This window comes from Crocuta crocuta, unplaced genomic scaffold (genome assembly GCF_008692635.1).
Source record: "Crocuta crocuta isolate KB4526 unplaced genomic scaffold, BGI_CrCroc_1.0 scaffold275, whole genome shotgun sequence".
NCBI classification, from domain to species: domain Eukaryota; kingdom Metazoa; phylum Chordata; class Mammalia; order Carnivora; family Hyaenidae; genus Crocuta; species Crocuta crocuta.
In genome coordinates, this window is record NW_027530497.1 from 355,363 (window position 1) to 381,706 (window position 26,344).

The 26,344-nt window shown below is 52.7% G+C and overlaps 1 protein-coding gene across 1 annotated transcript in view; it reads right to left on the reverse strand.

Annotated features, from left to right (window-relative positions):
- Positions 1-270: 270 nt before the first annotated feature.
- POLR1A (RNA polymerase I subunit A) overlaps positions 271-26,344 on the reverse strand; it is a 74,334-nt gene continuing 48,260 nt past the window's right edge. Inside the window, exons 17-35 of the mRNA XM_077766663.1 lie at positions 26,278-26,344; positions 23,888-23,970; positions 23,609-23,767; positions 21,892-21,990; positions 20,859-21,011; positions 19,446-19,528; positions 17,325-17,490; positions 16,231-16,452; positions 15,190-15,404; positions 13,108-13,275; positions 12,062-12,197; positions 11,424-11,581; positions 6,783-6,909; positions 5,378-5,488; positions 4,508-4,807; positions 3,482-3,682; positions 2,240-2,357; positions 1,551-1,715; positions 271-1,185 (exon numbers count right to left, since the gene is read on the reverse strand). The exon at positions 26,278-26,344 is cut by the window's right edge and continues 13 nt beyond it. Coding sequence (XP_077622789.1) covers positions 1,085-1,185; positions 1,551-1,715; positions 2,240-2,357; positions 3,482-3,682; positions 4,508-4,807; positions 5,378-5,488; positions 6,783-6,909; positions 11,424-11,581; positions 12,062-12,197; positions 13,108-13,275; positions 15,190-15,404; positions 16,231-16,452; positions 17,325-17,490; positions 19,446-19,528; positions 20,859-21,011; positions 21,892-21,990; positions 23,609-23,767; positions 23,888-23,970; positions 26,278-26,344 — 2,832 coding nt within the window. The 3' untranslated portion in view covers positions 271-1,084. The remainder of the gene's footprint in view (positions 1,186-1,550; positions 1,716-2,239; positions 2,358-3,481; positions 3,683-4,507; positions 4,808-5,377; positions 5,489-6,782; positions 6,910-11,423; positions 11,582-12,061; positions 12,198-13,107; positions 13,276-15,189; positions 15,405-16,230; positions 16,453-17,324; positions 17,491-19,445; positions 19,529-20,858; positions 21,012-21,891; positions 21,991-23,608; positions 23,768-23,887; positions 23,971-26,277) is intronic.

The following is a 26,344-nucleotide window of genomic DNA, read 5'->3' on the forward strand; positions in this document are numbered from 1 at the left end:
AGGCCTCCCTTCCCACCCAACACACAAAGGTCCTTCCCACTAGCTTCCACTCTTCTGGTCGTGGGGCCAGAAGCTGGCTCGGGAAAGGGGGACACAGCAGGGGCTGAGCTCTCCCCCACATCCTCTGACAAGAACAGAAGGGACCAAGATGGGACTGCGCTGAGAAATCCCAGTCCTGGGCTCTCAAATCACAAATGTAGAAACCACAAACCAAGGGAAAAAACAAAAAACCCCAAGTCTTTAAAAAAATTTTTTTTTCTCCTCCCAATAGCTAGTTCCAGTGATGTTTATTACTCAGCCTGAGTTGGAATAACATTAGACAAAAATAGAAACAGCCTCTGGGTTTACAAAGTCTTTGTACAAGTCCTCTGACTTTTCTGTTCATGCCAGGGCCCCCTGCTGTGGTGCCAGAGGTCGGGTGGGGGTGGGGCTGGACGGCCCAGATGAAGCAGGGCCCGCAGAGAGGGATGCAGGCCTCCACGATGGGCTGAGAGCAGTGCCAGGAAAGATAAGCCAGGCAACTTGTCCAAACAGCTCGGCTGGCGACTTGGGGCTCTACGTGTGGGGCTGAGCTGCTGGGGCGCTGCCCCGGGTATAGAGGTTGGGTGGGCAGAGGTGTGGGCGTGGCCCAGGCAAAGGATTGTGGGTAGACTATATGGGACCTGTGCCCCTAGGAACCGGTGCAGCTGGGAGGGGCAGGCCATGGGGCAGCAGGCTCCAGGTTCCCGCTCTGCCAGAGCCCTCGGGAAACCTCCTTGCAGTCACTGGCTGCTCACAGCAACAGCACGTCACCTCCTTGCTCCAGAGGTGGCACACAGAGGAAGGCCTGGCCACTTGGTGAACCTCATTCATGGTGTGAGATGGGGAAAGGCAAGGACAAGGAAGGCTGCCGCTTTCCAGGTGAGGCTGGTCGAGCACAAAGGCCGGCTGCTTTTCGGACCCCCCACATCCCTGCTGTGCCCTACATGGTCACTTTGAACCATCTTGGGCTCTGTCCTCAGGCCTCTCAAGTGAGTGGCAGGTCAGGCCCTCACCTTGGTCCTCCTGGCCGTCCTGAGCCAGGCAGATGGTGCTGTGGTGGCCACTATCTCAGGGGCTGCTTGAGCTCGAACAGGCCTGTCCCGCCTCTGACGACTTTCCCAACCACGATGCAGGCTGAAGGGGACCTCAGCTCATCATGTGATCCTGGGAAACACAAGAGCTCATTAGGTGGTTGAGGGAGAAGTTGGGGGTGATGTAAGAGGACTGGGTGGGGTGGGTGGCTGAGAAGATGGGCCACCTCAGAGGCCAGCACGAGGCTGAGTCCTAGAGGCTGATGAGGTTATGCAAGAGAGCACTGCTTGTAGAAAGAGGAAGGCCTTTCTCCTTTTCCTTCAAAAGGCAGACACAGACTTCCCAGCTACTGCCCACCCTCCCCAGCTGCTTCCACAGTGGGATTCCAGCATCTCACTTGTGTGGAAGGTGTGTGGAAAGGTGCCCGAGGGACAAGCCTATTGGCCCAGAGCTGATTTAGGAGAGGGAAGGCCAAGGGCACTTGCCCATGCACTGACCCATCATGGTGGCCTGCTTCAGAAACTGGAAGCTGGTTTCAAATGTCATTTGCTGCAGAGGGGAGGAGTTGGACCGGATCCCAAAGCGATTCAACGGCTTGTACACGCCCTCGAAGCACATATAGTCGGCGACCAGGGAGAGATGGCGGGGATCGACCTCAATGCCTGTCACATTGGCAACAACATCAGGAAGGATTATACGATGACAAGGGGACAGTTGGGGCAACGTCACCTGACACAAGCCAGGACATAAGCTCAGATGTCAGACCCCAGGGCTCCACTTTCAGCTCAATCACCTACTCACTCGGCAACTTAACCCCTAACCTCAGCTGGGCAGCCCCCTACCCTCATTCCAGGCCACATCAGCCCAGCCCACTCTCCACTTCTGTCCAGTAGCCCAGGAAACAGACTCCAGACTTGCAGGACACGAGAACCTCACAGCATAGTTTTACTTGGGACCCAAACCCCTGAAGGTAGGCAGGCTGGGCCCATTCATCAGACAGGGGCTTCTTCAGAGGCCAGGGGAGAAACCAGTAGGGAGGCCCCAGTGATGGTACTGAAACTTCCTCTCCCTGGTCACTCTCAGGGTCTCCCACAGGCCACACGCTCACTGTACCCATGTTTTGGTCCCGTACAGAGCTGGCCTGACTTGCTGGGATCTTCTGAGTGCTGTCTGTGGCTCCTCTTACCGTACACGGCAAACACATCCTTGATCTCCTTCTCGATCACCCGCAGTGCGGCCTCGATGCCGTACGTGCTGGCCATGGCGTGGATGTCATTGGAATAGAGGCGGCGTAAGTCCAGAACCTAGGAAAGGGGGGAGAGACTGAGTACAGGGACCTGGCCCTCTGCTCCCTTCTGCGGGCATGATCCACCCTGGCTAAGCTCGCTCCCCACCCGGTAGTCAAGCAGAGCCGACGACAAAGTGATTGAAAGATGGCCCATGAGTAGCGAAAGGAGAGAGTGAGGCAGAGCTGCAGGTTGGCCAGAAAAAAGATTTTTTATTTGTTTATTTAACAGACAGACCTGTCCCCTAGGATGGAGGCTTCCTGTGGTAGGCGAGGGACATTCTCCAGCAGAGACACTTAGACCCCTCCACAGGGCACCCAGGGCAGTGCAGGGCAGCTCCACGGGGGCCCAGCTCGTCAGGGGCCCGAGATGGCTCTGTACTAGGGCAGCTCCTCCCCATAGGAGACTGTGGAGACCTTGGTCTTGTTGAAACAAACCCCCTGAGCATGACGGAGTTTGCCCTTTTGATGGCTGGCTCTCAGGAGGTACGGGCCCACCCTAACCTGTCCCTGGGAGGCAACCGGGGAAAGGCTCCAGGGAGCAGGGGCCTCTGCAAGGCAGCTGCTGGAGGAGAAGTGCTCCAGGTAGGGAGAGCTTTGTCAGCTGGGTGCGCATGGGGAGGGCGGTGGGCTACAGAGGTCCCGGCACCTCAGTATTCTCTGGGGAAACACTTGTGCCCAGGGGTTGAGAGCCTCTCAGAAGGTTCTGGGAGACACTATGAGGCAGAAAAATGAACAAACAGCTCAGAAGGACGACAGACCTGCTGGTGGAGCAGGCGGGGCACAGCACACAGGCCTCTGCCGGCACCAGGCACTGGCAGGCTGGTCTGGGCCACCTCTGCTCCCAGGGCCACCTTTACCAGGTAAAATGGGCAGCTCCTGGGCCAGCAACTTCACAAACTGTATCTCACAAACCTATACTGGGGACGTATCAATTTCAAGGAAAAAAAATTTAGAGCCAAATTAGTCCAAGAAAGCTTGGGTTAGATAAAGTTCTTGCAAGTCGTAACGAGACTAACGTGCATGGGGCATCCCAAGACGAGGCCCCGGGTAACGTGGCTGCAGCCTCGCCTCCCCTGGCCAGCCTGAGACAGAGTGAGGACCTGGTCCCGGCCAGCAGACAACCCAGAGAGGGGTGCACACCTCGGCATACTTGAACAGCTCCGGCAGGTTGATTCCCTCTGTGTTTAACACCAGCTCCTTCTCGTTCTTCTTGTTGGTGGTTGCATTCAGGAGGCACCTCGTGATGCCCTTGGTCGCATAGACGACAGCACCCTGGGCCAAGGACACTACCAGGGAGCTCATGTCAAAGTTAATCTTCATCAGAGGGAGCTTGACTGTCACCTGCAAGAGGAGGGAGGGTTGCGTCAGGGGAGGGGCCGCCCCAGGCCCAGAGGAGTAGGCAGAGGCCCCCCGACTGGCTCCCTGGGTGATGCCTTCAAAGCTCACGTAGTAAACACCTTGGCTAGGGGCAGGCAGCCCTGGTGGGGCAGGCTGGGTGGGTCTGTACAGGCACACACAGGGGGCCTTAACCGACCGTGCAGAGCAGCCCTTTCCAGTCACCCAGGTGAAGGGTTCAGCAGTGGAGTGACACCTTCACAGATGCTGGTGAAAATCGTGTCTGCTCAATAGTACCCTCGATAGCCTTTCGATCACCAAAAAGTGTCACACTTGTTTTGGGTGTAACCTGCTCAATGACTCTTATCTACATTGCCGCCTGGGAGCCACTGGACTAGATCAAAGCAAAGGACAAAAACATCAGCCCACGTGTAAGAGTGTAGGCATCCTGACCACCAGCCTTGGAGGGGACGGCGCACCCCGCAGCTGGGAGACCACAGCCCACGGGAGAGGGGAAGCAGCGCGCTCCTGCTTGTCTCCGCAGCCCTGACATCCATTCACTCGGTAGTACGAAGATGAAATGAGGGGGGCTGCTTAGAAGTGCCGCCAGGGCTTGGCCCATCAGACCCTCATACACACACTGTTCTTGAATCTGAAAGAACGGACCCACTAGGGCTCTGAGTCAGGCGTGTGGGGCAGTGATTTGAGAGGCAGAGGGTCCACGGCAGTCACCAGATCATTTAAGGGGTCTGAGATCATAAGGAGATTGCAACCGACTGCCACCAGCCCCACACGCCACCCGTGCAGACGAGCTGGGCAGTGGGCGCTGACCTGGCACCACAGGCTCTCCTCAGTGTCGTACTGGTAGTCCTCTATGAACGGGTGGGACTCGCGCACGGCCTGCACACGGCGCTCCACGGCCTCGGCTCCCTGGGGCTCCTGGCTGCGGGTGGATTTCCGGGGCTGTGCGAGGGGGGCGTTAGGGGCCGAGTCCTCCTCAGGGCCCGAGCCCATCTCTTCATCCTGCTCCTGGGCCTTGGCAGCACCTTCCCCGGGGCCATGCCCTTCCTCCTGCATGTCCTCGTCGTCGTTCTCCTCCTCAGCCTCCTCCTCCTCGCTCTCATAATCGACCTGGCAGGGGACAGAGTACAGTCTGTGTCACTGGTCTCTGGCGGCAGAACAGGTGGCCCTGCAGAGGCCCACCGGGCCTCTACCCCACCTGGCTCGCACTGCCTCCTCCTCTCTCCTGTTGGCCCTTCCCCTGGGAATGGCGGCCTCTCAGTCCCCACCCCCAACACTCTTCCGCCCTCCTTGGGCCCTCTCTTGTCCGTCAATTTCCTCAGCCCGTCTAAACTGCCCTTTGTCCCAGCAGCGGTCACGGCAAGACTGGTTTTGGTATATTTTCACTATAAAAAACAAGAGGCAGCCTGACTTAAGCTCCTTACAAAAGCCTCTGGGCCCCTGAATCTGACTCCATCCAGAGCCGAAGGACAGCCTTGGGATGGCCCCTGCCCAATCCTGCCCTGTGAACCTCGTCTTCTCCACCGACAAGTGTGCTGAGCAGGCCAGATTTGCCTCAAGGTTCCTAATGGGTTCCAGCAGGGTAACAAAGGTGTGAGCATACGTGGCGAGCCAAAATCCTGCAGGGGTGACACAGGACGGCTGTGACCACAGCCCCTGCACCTCGGCCAGTCGCCTCACCTCCTCCTCTTGCTTCTTCTTGCGCTTGGCATCAGAGGCATCAGCGTCTCCTTCCTCAGCTTCGGCGTCCACAATGTGCCCTTCCTCTTCCTCATCACCCTCCTGCTCTCCCTGTGGTTTGGGCACAAGGAGGAAAAGAGACTGGCTCCAATACAGAGTGTCTGGTGAATCCATCTATCTACCCATTCATCCTCCTTTTCAGCTCGCTCAGCCACCCAGCCACCCACCTGCCTATCTATGCATCGATTCATTATACCTCCACCTGCCACCCTCCCAATCACCCATCTATCTACCTCCCCTGCCACCCAGCCACCCTGTCCATCCAGTCCCTGCTCTGGGCTAGCCCCGCACTCCCTATCTCCTTCTCTTCAAGTTTCATTTTCACGTGTACCATCTGTAAAACCTTGCATTTAAAAAAAAAATTCAGAAAAGGGATCAGGCTTTCCAAGTCATTAAAAGAAAATGGTATACAATATTGTTCTAAATATTTTTGTTCTAGGTGGAGATGAGGAGACAAGAGTCTCTTGGTGAACTATTAAGTATTTTGAAAACCAAACATTTGTACTTTTCTCTTCTGACCTTGGCTCCTAGTTTCTTAGAATTTTCTGGGTGACTTAAGGATCAACGGAGTAGCCTTTCAAAGACCACCCATACCCATCTGTGCTTGAGTTAGCCAAGTGGTAGACCTCCTGGGCCAGAGGCCTAGCATTCTCTCTGGTCTATCCTAAGGCAGTACTAAGTCATCACTGTGACCCCCCAACCCCCAAACAGGCTGACTGCATTGGCATAGCTATTGCTACATAGCCCTAAAAGCTGCTGTTGGCTCAGAGGACAGTAGGGGACCTGCCCCCACACTACCCCTGGGTTTCCTTGCAGATGAGGTATCACCATTCCTGGACTATTTTGCCCCTAATGGTTTTTCCCTGACTCTTTCCTTTTTTATTATGGCAGCCCAACTTTCCTCCCTCAAATGCCTCTTCTAACTCCTACTAGTACTCTGTGGGCCTCAGTTCATCTGGCCCAGGGAAGACAAAGGTAGAGCAACATGAAACCAGAAAAAGAAGTAAAAAGCCCAGTGGGTACCAATACTTTCAGCCTGTCCTCAGGATAAAAATCACTTACAGAATAGTCCTTGAGAACAGACAGATAGATGACCCTGAGCCTTCACCCAATGCCAACCAGACGTGCTGTCTGGCACTCCCCCATGACCCTGTGAGCACAGCAGGTAAGTGGTGAGGTGTAGGGAAAGATGGGACAAAACCAGGAAGGGGCTCGAGCCTTGCTGAAAACAACCCCAGAGCTTTTCCAGGGGAGAAGGTTAAGCCAACAGCCACCCTATGAGCTTCCCAGCCTGGGACCCTGCCTGTGTTGGGTCCCTAGAGGGGTCCCTGGGGGACATACTCACCCGGTTCCTCTCTGAGTCCCCAGTGTTGTCTAGATCCCGCTGGGTAGCTCTCCGAGTGTTGACACTTCTGAAAGCTGAGCCTTTACTGTTCTTCTTTCTGATGGATTCCATTAGAATTTTAAAGAATCTAAAATAAGAAGAAAGCCACACAGCCCTGTTCAATACGAGCATCTCTACTCTCCTGTCCTTGTGGGGGCAGGATATTCTGTCCAAGGGTCTCACAGCCATCTAAGGTGGTGTCAGGGATTTACATGTGAGCCAGAGATGCAGCGGCTCCTATCAGCGCACTTTCCCCACCTCCTGCGGTTTCTGAAGGGCAGAGAGAGAGCACTGCTCCACAGCCCACCGGGCCTGGTCTGATCACGTCCTGCCACTCCCCAGGTGCGTGGCTTTCAGCACAACAGTGTCCTGAGCTTTAACTCCCTCATCTGTAAAATGTGAGTATGAATACGCATCACAGTCCTGTTTCAAGGATTAGAAACAACCCCGTCCAATAACTGTCACGAGGCCTGGCGGAGCGGGTGCTCCATACGTCAAAGTTGCCAGTGCTGCTGTGACCAGAGTGTGACAAGGACCACAGACTCTCCAGCAGGAGGGGGGTCCAGGCCAGGACTAGGACCACCCCCGCCTGCTCCCCGCGCATCTCCAGAAAGTGGCGCAGCGCAGGCCTGACAGCTCCCGTCCCCTTGGGGTAGGAGCCCTGACAATTTGATGGAAGAACTAAGATGTGCAAGGGTTCATCAGAGTTTTAAAGGCAGTAATAACTTGCTTTGTGGCAATAAATCGTGTCGACAAGTTGGAACCAGACCAATTTAAAAGAACCAACTTGAGGCAGAGCCTGGGGGCCTTCCCTGGCCCCTTGCCTCTTTCTCCTGAGTTTTCTATTTTGAAGCTCCCTTAAGGCCTTGTCCTGCCTCCCTGCACCTCCCCCTCACCCCCTTCCCCATCTTTATTTTTTCACATAATCTCTTTGCCTTTCTTCTTCTTTTAGCCCAGAACAGCATGCCAAAATGGACTGCTTTAATTATATGAAGTATCAGGTCCCTCAGCCAGCCAGTCTGTTCTGCCAGTCTGTCCTGTCTCAGCACCTATAACGTGCGTACCATGTGCCCTGTGTGCAAAGCAAGGCGAAGCTACAAGAGTGTAGTCTTAATTTAACAAGCAGGCAAATATTTACTATTTTTCTTATTAAGGGCAAAACCCTGCTGGTCTCCCTCCTCATTTTTTTTTTAAACTTTTTAAACTTTATGGTTTTGCTGAGGTTTCTGCCCTTGGCAGAAAAAAGGCTCCTCACTCACCAATCAGGGAAGAACCTGGTTACCAGGTGCTAGGGATGGGGATAAGGGCTATACAATCTAACTGAGAAGAGGGGTCAAAGGAAAAGTTTCTGGAATGCCAGGCTCTGGTTCAAATCTGCATCTAGCCAGAGACCCAGGAGGAAGGCCCTGATCTTGTCTGCATGGTGGGACACATCCACCCCGACCTGAGCCCACTGCATGGAGAGGAGTGGAAACGGGGGTGTGGAAGCACTAGGCCCACTGCTCATCTCCTCCCACTGCTTCGGGGGTGCTGCTCTGACTTCTTGGACTCTCACGGCAGCTTTGTGGCCAGGTCACCCCTCCGAGGGTCCTTCCTCAAGCCCTCCATAATTGGCCCAAACCCCAACTACCCATCTCCTCCTACCCACCCTGGTGCATCCTCTGGGCTTGCTCCACCAGCTATTTCCCCAGCCCCTTCGCTACCTGCTGGAGTTGCATCCACCCTTCGAGGCTGGCCCTAAGTACAGATAAAGTCCCCAAGGAGACCTTCCTTAATCCCCCCTCCTTGGGCACCCCTCTGCTTGGACTGCCTCTTCCAAGACTGCTGGAGAATAGTAGTCTCACCTGTGAGAAGGTGAGAAAGCAGAATGAACCCTGACCAGTAAGTGGCAGACATGTCACCAGTGCCAGAGTTCTCCTGTGGGTGCAAACCAGTTTGCCCTCCTGTAATTTTGTCATGAGCTAGGGAACTGAAGGCCCACAATGACTGTCCTGTAAAGGTTTTGCTATTTGTCAGAATGTGGCAACCAAAAGGGAACAGGACGGGTCGGCTGCAGAGATACCTCCCATCCCACATAAATAATTGCACACAGAGAATATGACCCCTGGCGGTTTCCAAGGGCACCTGGCAACCACTCTGCCACCTGCTGCTTGCAAAGTCAGACTCCCAGAAGCTCTAATTGCACAGTCCAGCTTGGTCGTTTCATGGCTGGGGACGGGAGGCCAGAACTTCCACCCGACTCCAAGCTCGGTGCTCTCGTGACTCCCCCGCTCCCTGGCCCACCGCCCAGATGGTTTACACAAACATCCACAGTGACTGCTGTAATATTTACAGAACCTCCAATGCTTATACATCGCCATCTAGACAAATGCCTCCATGTCTTTTTTTTTTTCTCCAATCTATTGTCAAAATAGTCTCATGAGCCAATAGTTGGAAGAAGAGATGGGATGAGAGGGAGGGAAGGGGAGAAGAGAGAGAAACCGAGGTGGAAGAGGTGGGGGTTGGAAGGGAGAAAGGAAGGAGGAAAGTTTCTTGTGGGGTCGGAGTGGGGGTGTCACTCTTTGAGAGCACACTCACATTGCCTCAGGTCCGGAAGAGGTCGCTCCACTGCCCAAGCCTGTCAAGCACCATCCAAACCACACCCCAGTTCACACATTGCTCTTCTCTCATTTTTGGCCCGATGTGCTCGAGCCAGAGTAGCTCCAGCATGAGCTACTGCACATGGCTTTGTTTATCACAGCTTTTCAAGTGCACAAGCAAAATACAAACTAGGAGCTGAAAGAGTACTTTGCTGCTGGGAAGAAGCCAGGGAGGGCTGACCCTCATCAAGAAAAAATTTTTTATTAAAGGTGAAGGATTTTTAATTCCCTGAGATAACAGAAATAAAAAGAACTCCTAAGTGCAGCCTGGTACATGCCTCATGCTGACCTACCTGCTCAGCGGGCAAAGCCCCAGGTGAACAGAAACCAGGCACACCATCTAGCTCTGACTGCTCTTGACAAGTCTTAAGAGGCCATGTGATCCTAAATCCCATTTCTCAGGAAAAGGGCTGCCTGGCCAGCACAAACATGCGGGGCACTTGGGAGTTATGCTGCTCCCTGTTAATTAATGAGCCGGCAGGCTGGAGACGCGTCTCCTGTGACACGGCCCAGCATCTCGAGAGCACTGGGCCTGCCTGGTAAAAGGAACCTTCTCCACCCATGTGGATGGCGATGCACAGGCGGTTCCCCAAGACCCAGGCAGCGACAACTTCACCCGGGCTCATGTAAATTGGGGCAGGATTTATCCAGTGGTGGCCCCTTTCCAAGGGGATGAGTTCACGTCCAAACCCATCAACCATGATACCCACTGTCCTGAACACCACACGTTGAAGAGGACTGGCCTGAGACCAGCTCACATCTTCGGGTCGGAGGGAAGAAGAGGGCCAGTGGCCCAGAACAGTTGCTCTCTCCCGGCCACACTGCATCCATGACTCAACCCTGAATGGGCGTCACTCAGGACAGGTTGGTGGGATGACTGAAAGCAGTGGGCTCTGCCTCCACTCTGCCCCACTGGCTCTCCATTTCAGGGAGGCTCCGGGAAGATCTGAGAGCTGGTCTAGATTAGAGGCAGTGGTTGGTGGTCTGTGACCAAATCCTGCTGACAGATGTGATCTATTTGGGCTACAGCAAGCTTTCAAAAATGTAAGAATTACTTGCTGATATTTAAAAACGAAGAGACTTCTTATTTATAAAAGCAGTAATGAGCAATCACATAGCCAAAGAGAAAAAAAAACAGAGAAAGAGGCTTTTTTTTTTTTTTGAATCAAAAGACAGAGCCACTCTGGCCCCCGTGCCTGTCCTGAGGCAGGTTCTGTACTCTCCAGCCTGCCAGGGGCCTCCCGGCCTTCTTCACTGGCCTGTTCCCTGCTGGGCCCTGCAGCCATCTGAGTTGGCACGGCATGATGTAGAGTCAGCTGGTGAGTCAAAAGTGCTTTGCTGGCTCCTCCTGGTTTACCCTAGCCCCAGTGCGCCCACCATCCGACTCCTGGGTACTGAGCGTGGTAGCCTGTGCTTTTCAAATGTCCAGCACTAACTTCCACTCAAGAAAAAAAAGAATGCTCATTCTCCCTACCAGAAGGGAACTTGAATCTCCCTGTAAGAAGCTGCAGGTTCCCCAGCTTAGAATTGGGGTTTACAAGCAGCATGCTGTCTGTATACTGCTCGTTATTGCACAGACTAGAAATGTATTAGGAACCATATTATGCTGCCTGGAACATCATGTCAAAAATCAACACCATGTGCTAGTCTGACCTCACAGCAGTACCCTGTGATGGGGCTCCCTCCTCTTTCCGGTACATAAACTTCCACGTCATAAAGCCTCCAAACCCAAGGCAACAAGACTCATCAACCAGAGAGAAGGCAAGTTTTCAGAGAGTGGTGCGTGGTCAAGGCAATCACACCTACAAGCCTTCCAAATTAGGCTGCAGGGCCTTTTGTTTTCCCGAACACTGCCCTTGAAGGATCCATTTAGATGAATGTAGCCAATCTCTAGGAGTCCTGCAGCCTGGAGCACTTAAGGGCAATGACAAAGTCAAACAGCAAATGTGGCCCAAGTCCTCACCTTGTTTCCATGAAGTGCAGGATGTCCTCAGGTCTCAAGCACTTCTCTTGCTGGTAATGTGCACGTGGCAAGAACTGAAACCGCAGCTGGTACACCTGAAACTTGTCCTGTTTTTCTCCAATACAGAAGGATTCCTGGACATCAATTTTCTCCAGCACCTTGAACCAGATGGACAGAGAGAACCCAGCTTGCCTGAGTCCCAGAGAACTGTGCATGACTGTCATGGTTTTGGGAAATCCAAGGGTTTAGGGGGATAGGGTCAGGGGCCACAGGCCCAAATCCCAAAGAAACCCCAATGAGTTCTGTCACTGTGAATCCTTGGGGGACAGATACCCACGGCTGGGGGGGTCACCTCCAGAGGATGGCCCAAGGCTGCAGGGAGCAGACACCAGTGGGGCTGGTAAGCTGCCGCAGAAAGGATGTTTATTTTGAAAGCATGCAAGAAAGCTGTAGAACCGATGATTACTCCTAAAGCTTACTGGTTCATCCCTGCTTGGCACCTGTCAGAGGGAGCTTCTCCCTCCTTCGTGGAAGTCTGAGCCCAGGGTCTGAACAGTCAGCAAAGCCTGTTCTTCAGAGACAGAAAATGCAGAAAAATGCCTCCACCCACTGTGGAGCCAGGTCCAAGAGATCATTACCTCCCCCAAGCACACTCTGGTGAGCTGCTTCTTCAGGCTCTTCACTCTCTTCAGTGCTTTCTTGGTGTTGAACACAGGCACACTCATCATGGGCGTCTTGATGTTGGCACTGGCCACCATGAGGATCTCCCTCAACCTGTCACAGAATGAGGGCACATCTAACCATAAGAAGTACCCAGATTCCCTACCTGTGCGAGGCTTTTCTTATCAAGGTATTATGGCTCTTTGGGGATCTGAGAAGCCTTGGGATCTTGCAAGGAAATACACTGGATCAGAAAGTGCGAGCTCTGGCCCAGTGAGTGACAGCAAGTGACTCTTCCTATCAATTTTCTCCATGGAAGCATGGACTCCTCAAGGACAGGCTAGTATTATTCTTGTATCCTATCACCTGTGCCTTGCATACAGTGGGTGCTTACTAACAGCTTATGGAATAAATGAGAGATGTAGGGATGGCAACTAGCGTCTGTAGTGCTCCTACAGGGGCAGGCACCATGATGCTCCTGGCCTTGCCCCTGAGTTGTCAGCCCACATGGTGCAACTGCATGGTGGGCCCTGGCCTCCTCCCCTCCATAGGTCAAGGACCCTGAGGTTAGGGGAGCTGAGGAACCTCAGTCTCTCTGCTAAAAAGTAGCAGGGCCAGACATTCAATGCAGGTGGGTCTTCCACCCTTTCCTCTTGCCCAGTGACCATCACCCTGTAGAGGCGTACATGTACCTGAATGGGTTCTAGGTGACTGGTGCCCCCAGAGTTAGACAGCCAAGTGCAAGTGGCTTGTTAACAACCTCTGTTTCTGAGTCCCAACCCCAGGAGTGTACCTTCACAAGTGTCCCAAGGTAACGGATACAGGAGTTAGCAGAGGGATAAAGAGAAATTCTAAGAGGCCTGGTCACTGATCCGACCACAGAAACCAACTGGGCTCTAGAAAGTCCAACCCTAAACGCCATTTTGGATGAGATGCCCACCCACTCCCCTCTCTATTAAATGACTTTCTCCCCACGAGTGGGCTTAGGACAGATCCCACCCTATGCACCCATGTAGCCCCGTACCTCGGAATGCCCAGAGTGACATTCATCTCGCCTCTGCCAGCAAAGTGGAAGGTGTTCAGTGTCATCTGTGTGGAGGGCTCCCCGATGCTCTGGGCAGCCAGCAGGCCCACGGCCTCACCCGGATCACACAGTGAGCGCTGCCACTTGAGCTGCAGCAGGGTCCTCAGCCTGGAATGGGGTAGAGAGGGGGGCAGGGCTAGGAGCACAGACACCATCTGTCTGTCTGTTAGGAGCTGTCAACACCACCCAAAGCCAGGGTGCATGGAATATTAGCTCTCCCTCTTTCTGAGCTTGTTTTCCCTAGGCAAATGATCCTCCTAATCCTTCAAATCCCGTCAGTGACCCTGGGATGTCCTAAATTATGCAGTACAGATCCCAGCTGGGTGGCTGAAGTGCTAGACACTCATGCTTGGACTGTTCATGTTTGCTGCGGGAACGTCACGCTCCCACTCTGCACCAGTTACCGTGAGCCTAAAGTAGTGAGCATTTCTCAGCTCACTGTTCATGCTTTCCTTCCATTCTTTTCTCCCCACCTCCCACTGTACAAACTAGGAAGGGGTTCACTGAACAATTATGGGGGGAAGGTGGGGGAGGAAAGGGAGGTTGCTATCTTACTCAGTGCAAATGACCCCAGGTCACACGGGAAATGTGCATGCTATATACAGTTCTGTGATGTATTAACCATTCTTCCTTTTAGAACAGCCACAGAAATAGTGTATTTCCCCAGCACATGGAACAAGGAAGGGGCTCAACACAGGAAGACTAAATGGACGTATGTGTGGACATAAAGTAGTGACACTACATTTCTAAGCAAGTTCCTTTTAAAAGTAACATTTTCCTCTAATCCACCATGTTGTCTCTCCCAGTTACTTCAAACCAGTGAAGTCTGAGTACCTCAGTATTTCTCACTGAAAAGAACCTTCAAATACCTCCAGAACTTTAGAGATTCACCCAGAGATTCGCTTGCTGCCTACTAATAGGTCCCCTGTGAGTGCCACTGAGGCAGAATTGCCTCTCCCTCTTGGTCCTGCAAACCCAAATGATGCTCTCCCCACTCCCAAGGCGGTGCTGCCCGTCCTTCTGAAGGTAAACAGCCAGTGTCCTGAGCTGCAGGGAGGCAGGTGAAGGGGGCAGAGGCATCAAGGTCTCACTCTTTCAGGGAAAGCCCTGCCAGCAGTTGTGATAATCCAGCATGATTTATTCTGTCCGGGCCTCTCTGAGGCCTGACTAGAGAAGCCACATTAAAGGGCAGAGAGACTCCTGCTCCTCCCCTCGGGTTCCTCCACTTACGCATTTGCCTTCCCTCCTTTGCCTTTATGGATTCCCAACTTCCGCCTGCAGGCCCATTCCCGGACTCGGCTAGTCTCACCGGGTGCAGGACGAGCAGCCGGGCCTTGGCCCACACCCTGGAGGTCTTCCAGCTCCGCCGGCCAAGTCCAGTGAGCTGAGTGCAAAGGGTCCCGGCACCAACCCTGCAGCGGGCCTTCCATGGGGGCGCTTTTGAGGCTGTAACCCAATGTGGCATGGTGCTGGTCATGCCTGGCTTCCCACCCACCTGGACCACAGGATTCTTCTATTTATTTATTTATTGGTGAGTAAGTCCAGGCTGAGGACTGCATGTGTTCCTTCTTTCTTAAGACTTCAGGACCCAAGGCTCAAAGGAATATTGGAGTAAATCAGATCCAACCTGTCATGAAAGGCTGAGCCACGGGGTCACAGGGCAGAGAACGATTTGCCCTGGGCCAGAATTAGAAGCTGGTGAACAGCAAGCAGATTCCCTGACTCTCAATTAGCCACAGCCACCATCCCGAACTCAAGAGAGAGGTCATTTGTGCAAGTTCCCACCCAGGGGAGCATTGTTCTCTGTCCTGGGTCAGGCAGGGGTGTCCATTGCTATTTGCCCTTGCCTCTTTTGGAGACCTCTGGGTTTGCAAGGTGTCTTTTCTATTTTACTTTCCTCCCTCCTGCTGGAGGCTTGAACTCAGGAGGCTGCCCTGCCCCCACTCCAGAGTAGGTAAGGAAGGGCCCGAGAAGCATATTCTCCCTCTGCATTTGTGCCCTACAACAAATCAACGTCCTTACCTGTCAAGAGAAAGCTCTGATTTTTCATAACTCTTCTCTGCTTGAGAAGCCCACTCAAGACTGTAGTTGTCCATCTTTTTTTCAAATGTTTCCGACACTGATGCAAAGTAGATGTCTGGGCGCCAGACGGACAGACTGGGGTCAGGACAAGGAGCTGCTTTCTTCTGGTACTTCCTTCGACTCTGCTCATCTAACTCATCCCACATTCTCAGCATCTGAAAGGAAGGAAAGGCCTCAGCCATGTGGGAGGAAACCAAGAATGGGCCTGTCTTTCCTGGGACATCCAGTGGTATAAGGAGGATAAAAGGCACTGGCTCCAAATGAGAGTAGGGGAAGGAGACAGAACCAGATGACAATGAGAAATCCACCTCAACATTTAGGACAGGGATAAACAGAATCCATCCCGGCATGCCTGGGCTGACCATGACCCTTCACCCCGGCCCACTGGACACAGGCAGGGCGACCAGGAAAGTTACTGTCCAAACCAGAATTCTTTTAAGAGTAGAATGGGGAACTGTCATTAATAATGCTAGGGCAAACCAGGACATGGCTGTCCTTCTTCCGAGCTTTCGCACACTCAATGTCCCAAAGCTACCCCACAGCAAGTGCTTTGAAGTGCTCCCCTGCCTCCTGGCCCCCAGCTGTGTTTGTCTAACGGGAGGCCCCAGCAGCAGAGGGGAAGGTGGGAGGAGAGTGAAGCTGGGCATTTATCCCCCACCCTCTTAAGAGGCCTCTGAGTAAGCTATGCCTCCCTACTGCCCATGGACACCCTCTCCACCCCTGGTGGCTATTCTCCCTATTTCTGCCCACCTGGGGTGGTAAAGACCCAAGTTACCAGCCCCAATCAGTTTCTCCAATACTGGCCCACACCCTAGTAAAGAGTAAAAACCCTCCTTGAGTTCCTATTTGAGGGCCATTTGTTTCCTAACAGTGAATAAAGCCATATTATACTATTATACCTTCTATTAGGAAATCAACCCATTTTAATCCCTGAGGTCTATATGCTCCAGGCACTGGGGACAGAGCTACCCCCCAAGTTACCTGCTGAGTCCCAGGGCTGCGGCCATTCTGGTTCCCACCCTCAAGGTTCAAGGCTTTCACAGCTGCCTGAATTTTCTGTGAATAATTCAAGAAGGCGCCTTTCCTCAGCATGGTGTTGGGATGCCTGCTTTGCCATTTTTTGATGGCTCTGAAGTGGCGGAGAGCTTTCTGGGGATCTGCTCTGGATAAAACTTCATGGAGATGCTTTGATTTCATGATCACCTAAATGAGCAAACAAACAGACAAACAACAGACACAAGACCAGAGAGATGAGGGCATGATGCAAGGGTCATGTCACACAACTTCACGGGGCCAAGATGGTCCGCGTGGAGCCCTCACGGCGCCTCTCAGAGGTGCTGAGCACCTGCTAACAGGGCCCTCACTGTTTATCCTGGACTTGGGAGCTGATGTTCAGACCTCCCCCGCTGCCCCGTGCCAAACCCAGTTTCTAGGGAGAAAGGAGGAACGGAAGTGATCACCAAAGCTTTGGGACAGGCGCCTGGACAGAAAGGAGCTGGCACTGAAGTGAAACCTTCAATGCTGCCATCTGCTACATAACCACGGGCAGGTCACGATGGTTTCAGTATCGGACTGCAAACTGGGGTGACTGCTCAGTCAGGGGTGATGGTCATTTTGGAGCGGCAAGGTATGGTATGAAGATCACCAGCCTGTGTGGCAGATATGGCTGGGTCCAAACACTGGGCCTGCCACACGGCAGCTGGTCACTTGAGCTCTGATACTCGTTGTCTCAGCTGTCAAACAGACAGAAGAATACCTACTTCCCCAGGTTGTGGTGAGCATAAAAGCATACGCTGTCCACAGTGCACTTTATTTTAGGGCCCAGCACGTGGCAAATGCCTCTAGATGGTAGCTCTCGTTCCAGAGGTACATGTGCCTTTCTGCGACCTCATGGGGAAAGTCCCCAGAGGGGTTATGAAAGTGTCAAGTGTTTTAGGGCATCCACGGGTGCTTTATAACCTTCTCCCCACTCTGCTTTTTGACAGCCACCTCACTGCACGGCAAGGCTCAGGGTGCAAGGCCCACCATGCAGCTCTGGGCCCCACCATCCTCAGGCACCAGATCTGGCCAACTACCTTGTAGTTACTGGCGAGGAAGGGGAACTGCTTGGGCTGCAGAAACCGTGTCTTGGGGATGTCCAGGCCGTCCTCCCCGTACAGGAACTGGACCACACTGCCATCGCTGTCGCGGACTGTCAGATCATACTGGACAACCAGCCCCTCCAAGTGCTTGATGATGCACCTGCACGGAGACCAGGGCGGTGGATGGTGGGAAGGGCAGCTGAGCAAGGCTCCAATGCCCCAGGCTCAGTGCTACAGCAGCTCCCAGCCACAAGCTGCACTTCCTGATGGTTTTCGGGGAGGAGGAAGCTGTAGCTGTGTGCCGGAGGGGCTAGCTGCCATTACTCGACCCAGCCCTGGCTGCCATATCCAGCCCCAGCAGCTGGGAGTGCCGCCTGCCTTTCAGCCCTCTGCACTGCAGAGCTCCCCAAGAATATCTGTAGGCCCATAAGGCAGTAAGGCAGGAGGGCTCACTACCCACCCAATGCTTCTCCAATGTGGTTAGTCCAGAGATTTGCCAGGTAAACTAAGGACACATGAGCAACTAAATGCTTATGTGCTAAGCCTAACCTGGTGCCCTTTTTCCTCAGTGCTCCCAATGGTCAGCTGCCTCCCTCAAGCTCTCTCCCTGCCACCTGGTACTGGCTCTGTAGTTTACCTCCAGCCACTCTACCCTGTCTCTTCCTGCCACCTTAACAGGTTTTTCAGGAGCCACTGTTCCCCTAAGCTCCAAGGCAGAGTTCAGTGTCAGTCACCACTATCTTCCTGGCCTGGTGCGGTTGGTGCTGAGCACCCACTTCTCTGCTGAAAATGCTGGAGGTGCTGCTTGGAGCCCTCTACTCTGCTGTCCTTGCCCGCAGGGTCCCGCCCTCCGCACCAGCCACGGCCCCACAAGGCTGCACGTCCAGCCTCTCCTGACCCTCAGGCCTTGTCTTTAAAGGACCAGTGGATGTGACTACTTGAATATCCTGCTGTTGACACCTGACGCCACACATACTTTCTTTCTCCTCTCTCTCAACCATGTCCCTGAGCTGCCACTCAGGCCTGAAAACTCAACTAGGTTTGTCTGCCGCCCTTCCAGCTCTCACTCCTGGGTTCCAGCCAGCTGCTCTATGTCTTCACAACTGCTTCTTCCTTTCCAATGACACTCTTGGGGGCAGGCTTCCAACGTCTAGCTGGAACGCCACCACAGCCGGGCTGGCCTCCTCCGATCCATCCTGTCTGCAGCACTGCACGGGACCTCCCCACCACAACCCTCCACGGCAGGCGGAGCCCATGGAGGCTTTTGCGCTTTGCCCCGATGGTTGCTGCTCCCCCATTCCAACAAACACCCCCCACATCCTCCCCCCAGCACATCTAATTGGCCTCAGAGACTCCCACCCCACACATGGATCCCGACCACTCCAGACTTTGATCATTTGTTTTCTAACTTTTTCAAGGTTACACTTGTACTAATGAGTGATTTAAGAAATGGGAAGTGGGGTATAACCCCTGCTCACAGAAGGAAACAGCCGTGTGATCTGTGCCCGACAGGGGAACTCATCCAGCTATGCTGAGAGCCAGCTTCCCACGTGGTTCCGTCAGCTTGGCAGATGGGCGCCTTGCTGCCCCGCCACCCAGGGTTGTCCACCCCAAACCCACCCTTCCCTTTCTTGGCCCAGTCCCATGGGCTGCAGCCTTGGCAGTCAAGGGGGAGGGGACCACAGCAAGGAGTGCAGCTTTGGGGAATCTGGAACACAGCAGCAGGAGAGGGGACAAGGCTGGAGCAGGGACAGGAAAACCTCGGAGGGCAGGATGAAGGAGTTCCGTCTCCTGTGGGGTAGTCACCGAGTTCCCAGAGAACAGGACTTAGAACCAGGCCTGAGGGGCTGGGGTGGGGTTGGGGGGAATGGTGTGTACCTGCAGAATGCAGGGACCCTCGTATAAACCTCCAAGCTCACGCTCTACCAATCTTTTAGAAGGGGAAGTGTATCAGCATTTTCTGTCCCAGGCCACCCATGGCCATTTTTGAAAAGTTTTTTCACCCAAAGGGACTATAAGCGAACTGTCAACGACAATGTGAAAGATGACAACATGGAGGTGACTAGTCCTGGGACACAGATCCTATCCGATAGGGGCAGAGCAGGTGCTTTTTACCTTTGGAGATAGCCGGAGCGGCTGGTTTTCACGGCGGTGTCCACCAGACCCTCTCGCCCTGCCATGCAGTGGAAGAAGAACTCCTGTGGGAGATGTGGGGCCGGGCCCCAGAGGTGGCCGTGAGGAAGGCTGCTTCCTGGAGGGCGGTGCAGGCCACCACCACCAGCAGCTTGTCGGATCTCCTGTGGCTCTCGGCCCGGACAGGTCTGATGGCCCCAGTGGCTTCTGCCCTCCCCTGTGGCTTACCTTTGCCCTACCTTGCCAGGAGCTCTACTTGCACCCATGCATTCCACCCTCCGTATTTTACCCATACTGCACACCCCACTTTCCAAATGGAAAGGGCACTCGGGCTTTATCACCCTTCCATTTGGCCCACATCCCTGAATTCTGCTTCCAACAGTGTTATCAGAGGTACGCAGTCTTTTCCAAACGTTTTAACTAACCCACCACAAGAAATACACTTAATAATAGCAATCAGCAAATATACATATATACACATATGGACATACAGATGGAAAACTCAAACGAAAACTTGAGGAAACTGTCCCAACTCTTCTTACTTGGATGCTTTCTTCACCACCCTGTTCTATTTTAGTATAAAGAAATGCCAGTCACTCTCTATTACAGTGATTTCACAATTCACTAGGGGGCCACAACTAGAGTTTAAAAAGTTCTGGTCATATCATCTTTCCTCCCTCCTTTGTCAGAGGCCATGGGTGATCACTGGAGAACCCATGCGGGACTGATGAGCCCCTGGAGCAGTTGGTGGCCTTGAAACAAAGGGCTGGTCCCGTTCATGACCTGGACTTAGTTGTCTGATCTTATAGAGATGCGCTAACCAAGGAACAAAACGTACGGACATTCAAAAAGCCACTTCTGACAAGTGTGAGGAGGAAACCTTTTTCTTAGGGGAAAAGTCTGTTGCTCACCAAGAATTAGACATTCACCATAGCTAGTCAATTTCCCCACTGTGAAGGAGGAGCCATGGGAGGTGCTCTTGGGGGGGGTGAAGTGTGAAATAAATCTGTGATGTTCCTTTAGGCAACAGAGGGCACCCTGGTGAGGGGCAATCCCTCTCTAGCTGCCTTCAAAGTAGGTAAGAAATGGCTGAGAGAGGGCATATGGCAGGAAAAGGCGGACCTAGGATCGGTCTTACCCGTATTTTCACTTCTCAGCAAACAGTTGGCACTCATGATGTGCCAGGTGCTGTGAAAGCTCTGGTGTTACAATGCTGAACACAACAGTGTGGCATCCTTACTGTCCTTGTGGCCACAGGGTCTAGTGAGTAAGTAACAAATGGCTTGGCATTTATTACTCGATCGTCTTTGCTCAAAGTTGTTGGTATAGGTCACAAGCCTCCTACCACTGAGCCTGGCAATGAGAAGAGGCAAGAGGAAAGACCAAAATACATACAGGAGGCTTGATGCCAGTGAGGAATCTGCCAGTGACGAAGCCGCCGGCCCTGGGGGTGAATTCATAAGGCTCAAAGCAGGGCAATGACTTGCCAGACGCCATCAGGGGAGGTCTCCGACCTTCCAATTCAATCTGGCCCAGCAGGCATGAGATCTGGAGGAAAGGAAACCCAGAGGAGAGATCCACACGTGTGTTAATGCTTTCTCCTAGCAGAGGGAGGGAGGGCCTGCTCTCAAAGAAAAGCTGTGTGAAAACTCGGTTTTGAAGGCCAACCTAGATTTTCCAACGAACCAGAGGAACTCATGTTTTAAGAACTGTGCATCCGTTCTGGTGACTGATCAGTATTTTACGTGTTTGGGGTCAGTTGTAAATGGGCAATATTTGCAAAAGAAGACATGTCTCAGAATCATCCCGTGGTATACCTGGAATGGAGAAACTGAGGCCTGTAAGAAAAAGTAACTTATTGTAATCTTTAGATTCTAAGTACAAAAGAGAGTAAAGCCACCTATTAATATTCTTGGGGGGGTGGGGATGGGTAGAAGAGCAATGTGTTTGGATTTTACTCTAGTCAAGGGGCTTCCTGATCGCTTTCAGCCTTTCAAGCCCATTCTTACACTGCCCTGTACTCAGTAAGGTCATCAAGACTTTGAAAAGAAATGTTAACATTTGCAAACATGCTACAATAGTACTGCTGTACCCTGCAGAGGGAACGGGCCTCAAATTAGAAACCTCTAGGACAGGGCTTATAATAATAAATGGAGAAAGCAGACCATGACAGGACCTCAGGTAAGACTGATTACACACACTTACACACACACACACACACACACACAAACTGTATGTTCCTAACACTGATGTGCTAACAGTGGTTAGTTACCTCCTGTACTGATTTCTATATGCTTCTATATATGCTAGTACTTGCCATATTTTATGTGGCACATGGACCCTTCTACAATCAGAAAGAAATCTGGAAATTGCATCCCGCCATCACCCCACCCTACTGGCAAAGCGGCCAGTCCACCTTTGTTCACACCTGCATGGTGTTCACAGTTGAACCTTTGGCTCCAGACTGCACCATCATCTGCAAGTTGTTCTCCGGGAACTGTCTGTGCAGGCCGAATGGCATGCAGGCCTGCAGAGTAAATAAAGACATCAAGTCAGTGACTTCACTCCCACCTGAAATCCCAAGGTAAACCCAGGATTCAGAAGCACTTATCCAGAGATAAGTGCCAAAGCCCACTCAAGGTAAGAAGTCTCATTTGGCAACAATCCTTTCTGCTAGAACTCTCAGAGAGAAGTCTAACGATGATGGCCTCCACGTGCTGCATTCTCCTGACACCCTTTGCCAAGAAGCCCAAGGCTCTTGTCACTGGCAAATGGGAACAAAAGGGAGAGCCAGAGGGCCCAGCATATCCAGTTGGTGATTCTAAAAAGGAGCTGGCTAAAAAGGAAATTTGAGGCGATACCACTGTGAATCTGCCCAGCAGAGCACAGCTTCAGTTCTTGCACACTTGGCAGGGAGGACCAATGTCCGTGACACACTCACATTTACCAACATGCTGCCCTAGCACCACATGGGAGCCTGGCCTTAGCTCTAGGGCCAGCAGACATGAGTGAAACCCCCCAGGGGGAGCCTGAGGAGATGCTGGGAGGGGCTCCAAGTCTACTTAAGCTTCTGCTAGGGTTGCAGAGACACAGACCCACACAGGAGAGATAGGGGGCAGGTCACAGTGGGAAGAGGGGCGCTGGCGGGACAAGAAGCGATTCTGAGGTGCTTCTGAGAGCACACCCCAGCATTCTTAGCCAAGCCTGGAAGCTGGGCCTCCGGGTTCTCAGAGAGGTGCTAGGAAGGCTCCACTGAAGGAAACCTCTTTGGGACAGCACCTGTACCAACGAGAGGGCTGCGCTCCTGCCGGCCTAAGGGATCCTGGAAGCCAGGTAAGAGGCCACCAGGCAAACACTGACTGTTGTTGAGCAATGGCCTTGTTTCTCCCTCTCCTCCTCAGGCTGGGCCTCGAGGTCTAGGAGGCAGGGTGAGGCCCAGGCTGGCTCCTTGAAGCTGCAGGACTAGAAGCCCCAGCTCTGGGGCAACATGGTAAGAGAGCCCAGGCTGTGGTCCTGGCCCATGCAGGGACATCCCTCTCCTTTCTCAGATGGACGAGAACTGGCTTGGTGGAAAAGTAAACAAGGGTTCTGGAGGATTTCCAGAGTGCTCTAGGCGTGTCAAAAGCATAGTGTAGATTAGCTCCTTAATCCTCTCAGTAACTCTGTGAGGTATGTGCTCCTCGTATCCCTCCTTCCAGGTGGGTAGATCAAGGCACAGATTGCTTATATCACTTGCCTTACGTCACAAGGCAAGTACATGGCACAGTCAGGATTTGAACCCAGGCCTTCACCCCCAGCTCCGCCATACAAGCAGCAGTGGTGGTGTTGGTCCTTCATTCTGCTCCTCCACCACAGAGTGGCCCCAGAGGGATTCTTTAGTCCCTTTTGATGCAGACACCTCCAACACAAACATGTAAAAAGACAAAGAAGTGCAAAGTATCCCCTCTCAGCTTTAATCGAGTAAGAGAATGAAGCCTTTGGCTCTTCAAAATGATGAATTCTATACATCCCACCTCACGTCTCACCCAGTTGGCTGTTAAACAGCCAAACTGCTCCTCAGGGCCCTAAGTGAGAAGCAAAATGTAATTTTTTTAAAAACCAGTATTCAAAATGGTGGTGATAAGTGCACACGCTGCTGGACTAACCTTGTTAATCTCATTGTTGTAATGGTTCACTTCCTCCTTGAACTTCAGATCAATCATGTTAAAATCCCTCTGGTCTTTACCCAGATGGGCATCCTGCCATTTCCCTCGGACCTCATCACATGACGCAGTTTCTGGCAGGTTTAACGCAGCCCTGACAGCCTAGCATGAGAAAAGGAACACGTAACTGGCAGCAGCCAAGCGAGGAAGGTGTGACTTTTGTCCCGTGGGAGAGAGACGCGACCGTCTGCAATAGGCTGTAGCCTCCCAGGCCCTCCTCACCCGCGGCCCGCAGTGAGTGGACTCCTCAATGACTCTGCGTCTCTTAACGTCTGCCTTTGGCTTAACCAGAATGTCTTCCACGCCTGTGAAGGGAGACAGACAAGCTCGGGTGGGACTGTGCCTAACTTCTCACCAGGCTGTAAGCTTGGGGAGGTCAGTGCCACAAACACAGGAAGCACCAGAATAACGATGATGATGTTGACACCGTTATCAAGCAGAGATTGCCACCATCTCTTATGAGGCCAAGCGTTCTAAACCCCATTTTATAGTCAAACTAAGGCTCAAACTTGAGTGACCTGCCCAATGTTCCATAGGCGGAAAGTAAACCAGGGCCAAGTCACAAGCCTGTGCTCTTAGCCACCAGCTAGACTGCCTCCACTCAATAAATACATGTTGAATGAATGAATGGGCTAAGGCAAAGGTGAGGTTTTGGATGAAAAACTGAGAAAGAAGACAGGGAGGGAAAGAACAACTTGGTTTTGATTCCCAGTGGTCACACGTTACAGGGCCCACCCTACATGGCTGCATGTGTGTGCAGGCACACGCCTGAGCCTGGGTGACAGGGACCACCACTGCAGGCTCCTCTCTGGATGAGAGCCAGGGTCACTTCAGTAAATCTGTCCTTCTGGCCCCAAAGGGTTAAGCAATTCATCACCTTGGGCAGGACCTCCTTCTATTTCATCTTTCAATCATTCCCTGCCTGTATCTGTTGAGTGTTACTGGACTCCAAAGTCCCTCAGCCAAGATTTGAATGGGAAGACAAACAATGGCTACACTGTTCAGAAGCTGAGCTAAAACAGCTGGAATTCCCAATGCAATATTCTGGAAGCTTGAGGGGCTCCGGAGAATACATGTAAGTATGAGAGGAAAGAAAGTCCCTCTGTGCGGAAGCCATAACCACAAAAGCGAGTCTTTCCATGGGGTCAGCTCCAGGCCACTTTGCCGTTCCTTCACTGACCTCTGGCTATGAAGGCGGGAGCAAAGGCAACTTCTCTAGCTCGCTCTTCCCTCAGACCTGTGCCCAGCTTGGCCTTGCTCCCTTTCTCAGTCTCGTGGTCTCTGGGAGGCCTTTGCACCTGGGGCTGAACTCTCTTTGTACCATGTGCTACGCAGAGCTGCGGGCGTGGTTAGGTGTGGTCCTCATCGTGATCTGGGTGTGTCATCTTCTGCTACTTTTCATTTTCAAAGATGGGATTCCCAGCAATAAAGTGAATACCAGGAAACTGGCTAAATGCTTTTATTACAGGACTGGTTAAATAAGCTATGGTACATCTGCACAACTAGAATAATCCGTAGCCACAGACCTGAGGATGTAGGACACATCGAAAAGAATATATATAAATATATTCCAAAAAGGGTAGGAAAAGGTTATAAAAACTGTGTAGCGTAGGATCCCATTTTTCTCTGAATGTGTTTATACTGGATAGTCTAGAAAGATACACACAAAATCATATTAGTGGTTATCTCTCATGGCTTGAATGCTGGGTGACTTTCACTCACTATCATGACTGTATTTATTTCTACTCTGCCGCAGTGAACATCTATCATATAACCACGCAGGCCCCACTGCTGGGAAGCGAACAGACTCCAGCTGAGGCAGGCCCACGGGCCGCACTATGGGATTCCCACTATGTCTGCACATGAGCAAGTCTGCAAAGCACAGAATCCTACTTCCACCACTAACAACATCAGCATCTGGACCATTCTAACACTCACTGTGGCTCATGCTCAACATGCAGCATGCCACTTGTTCTTCACAGGATCAAAGCAGAAGGGCTCAGACTCCACTCCGTGTCCTTGGGAGACACACCATCCTGAGTAAGCCCAGGGCACAGAGAGGAACAGCACGCTTGCTGTCTTTATCAAAGGCAACTTCCTAAAATGGTGTGTGCTCACTTCCAGGGAGGACACATGGGAGTTACTCTTCCTGTCTCAGGGTCACTCCAGACGGTCTGCCCCAACATGGTGTTTCCAACGGCGCCGACACCTCCGCTGTGTTGGGAGGTGTGGGCAGTTGTGACAGCAGGAAGAAGGCTGTCTGTGGAGCACGGAGTGCCCAAGGAGTTTTGGAAGGACACTTACAGGGAAGAATGGAGGTGGGGTTGAGTGTGAAAACTCAGTGTCCGGGATAGACAACCACGAAGGCTGGGTAAAGAAAAGGACAGAATGGAAATGAGGAGCGAGAAGGGTGAAGAAACGCTGGCCGTTGGGGAGGGGTGGAAAGCACCGAGAAGGAGCATGGCTATGTCATGCTGCTGGCAGCCAAGTGAGGACATAGTTGTAGGAGCCTGGCCATCCCCCCGGAGGCTGCTAGGACAGTCAGGGAGACATCCCGGTGGGCGTGCTGGCTAGGAGAGAGGGAGCCCCGGGGCCGCGCGCCCAGCACTCACCCAAGGTAAAACCCCTGTAGAGCTGCAGGTAGGCAGTGAAGAGGCGGGCCAGGCAGGTGAGAGCCTG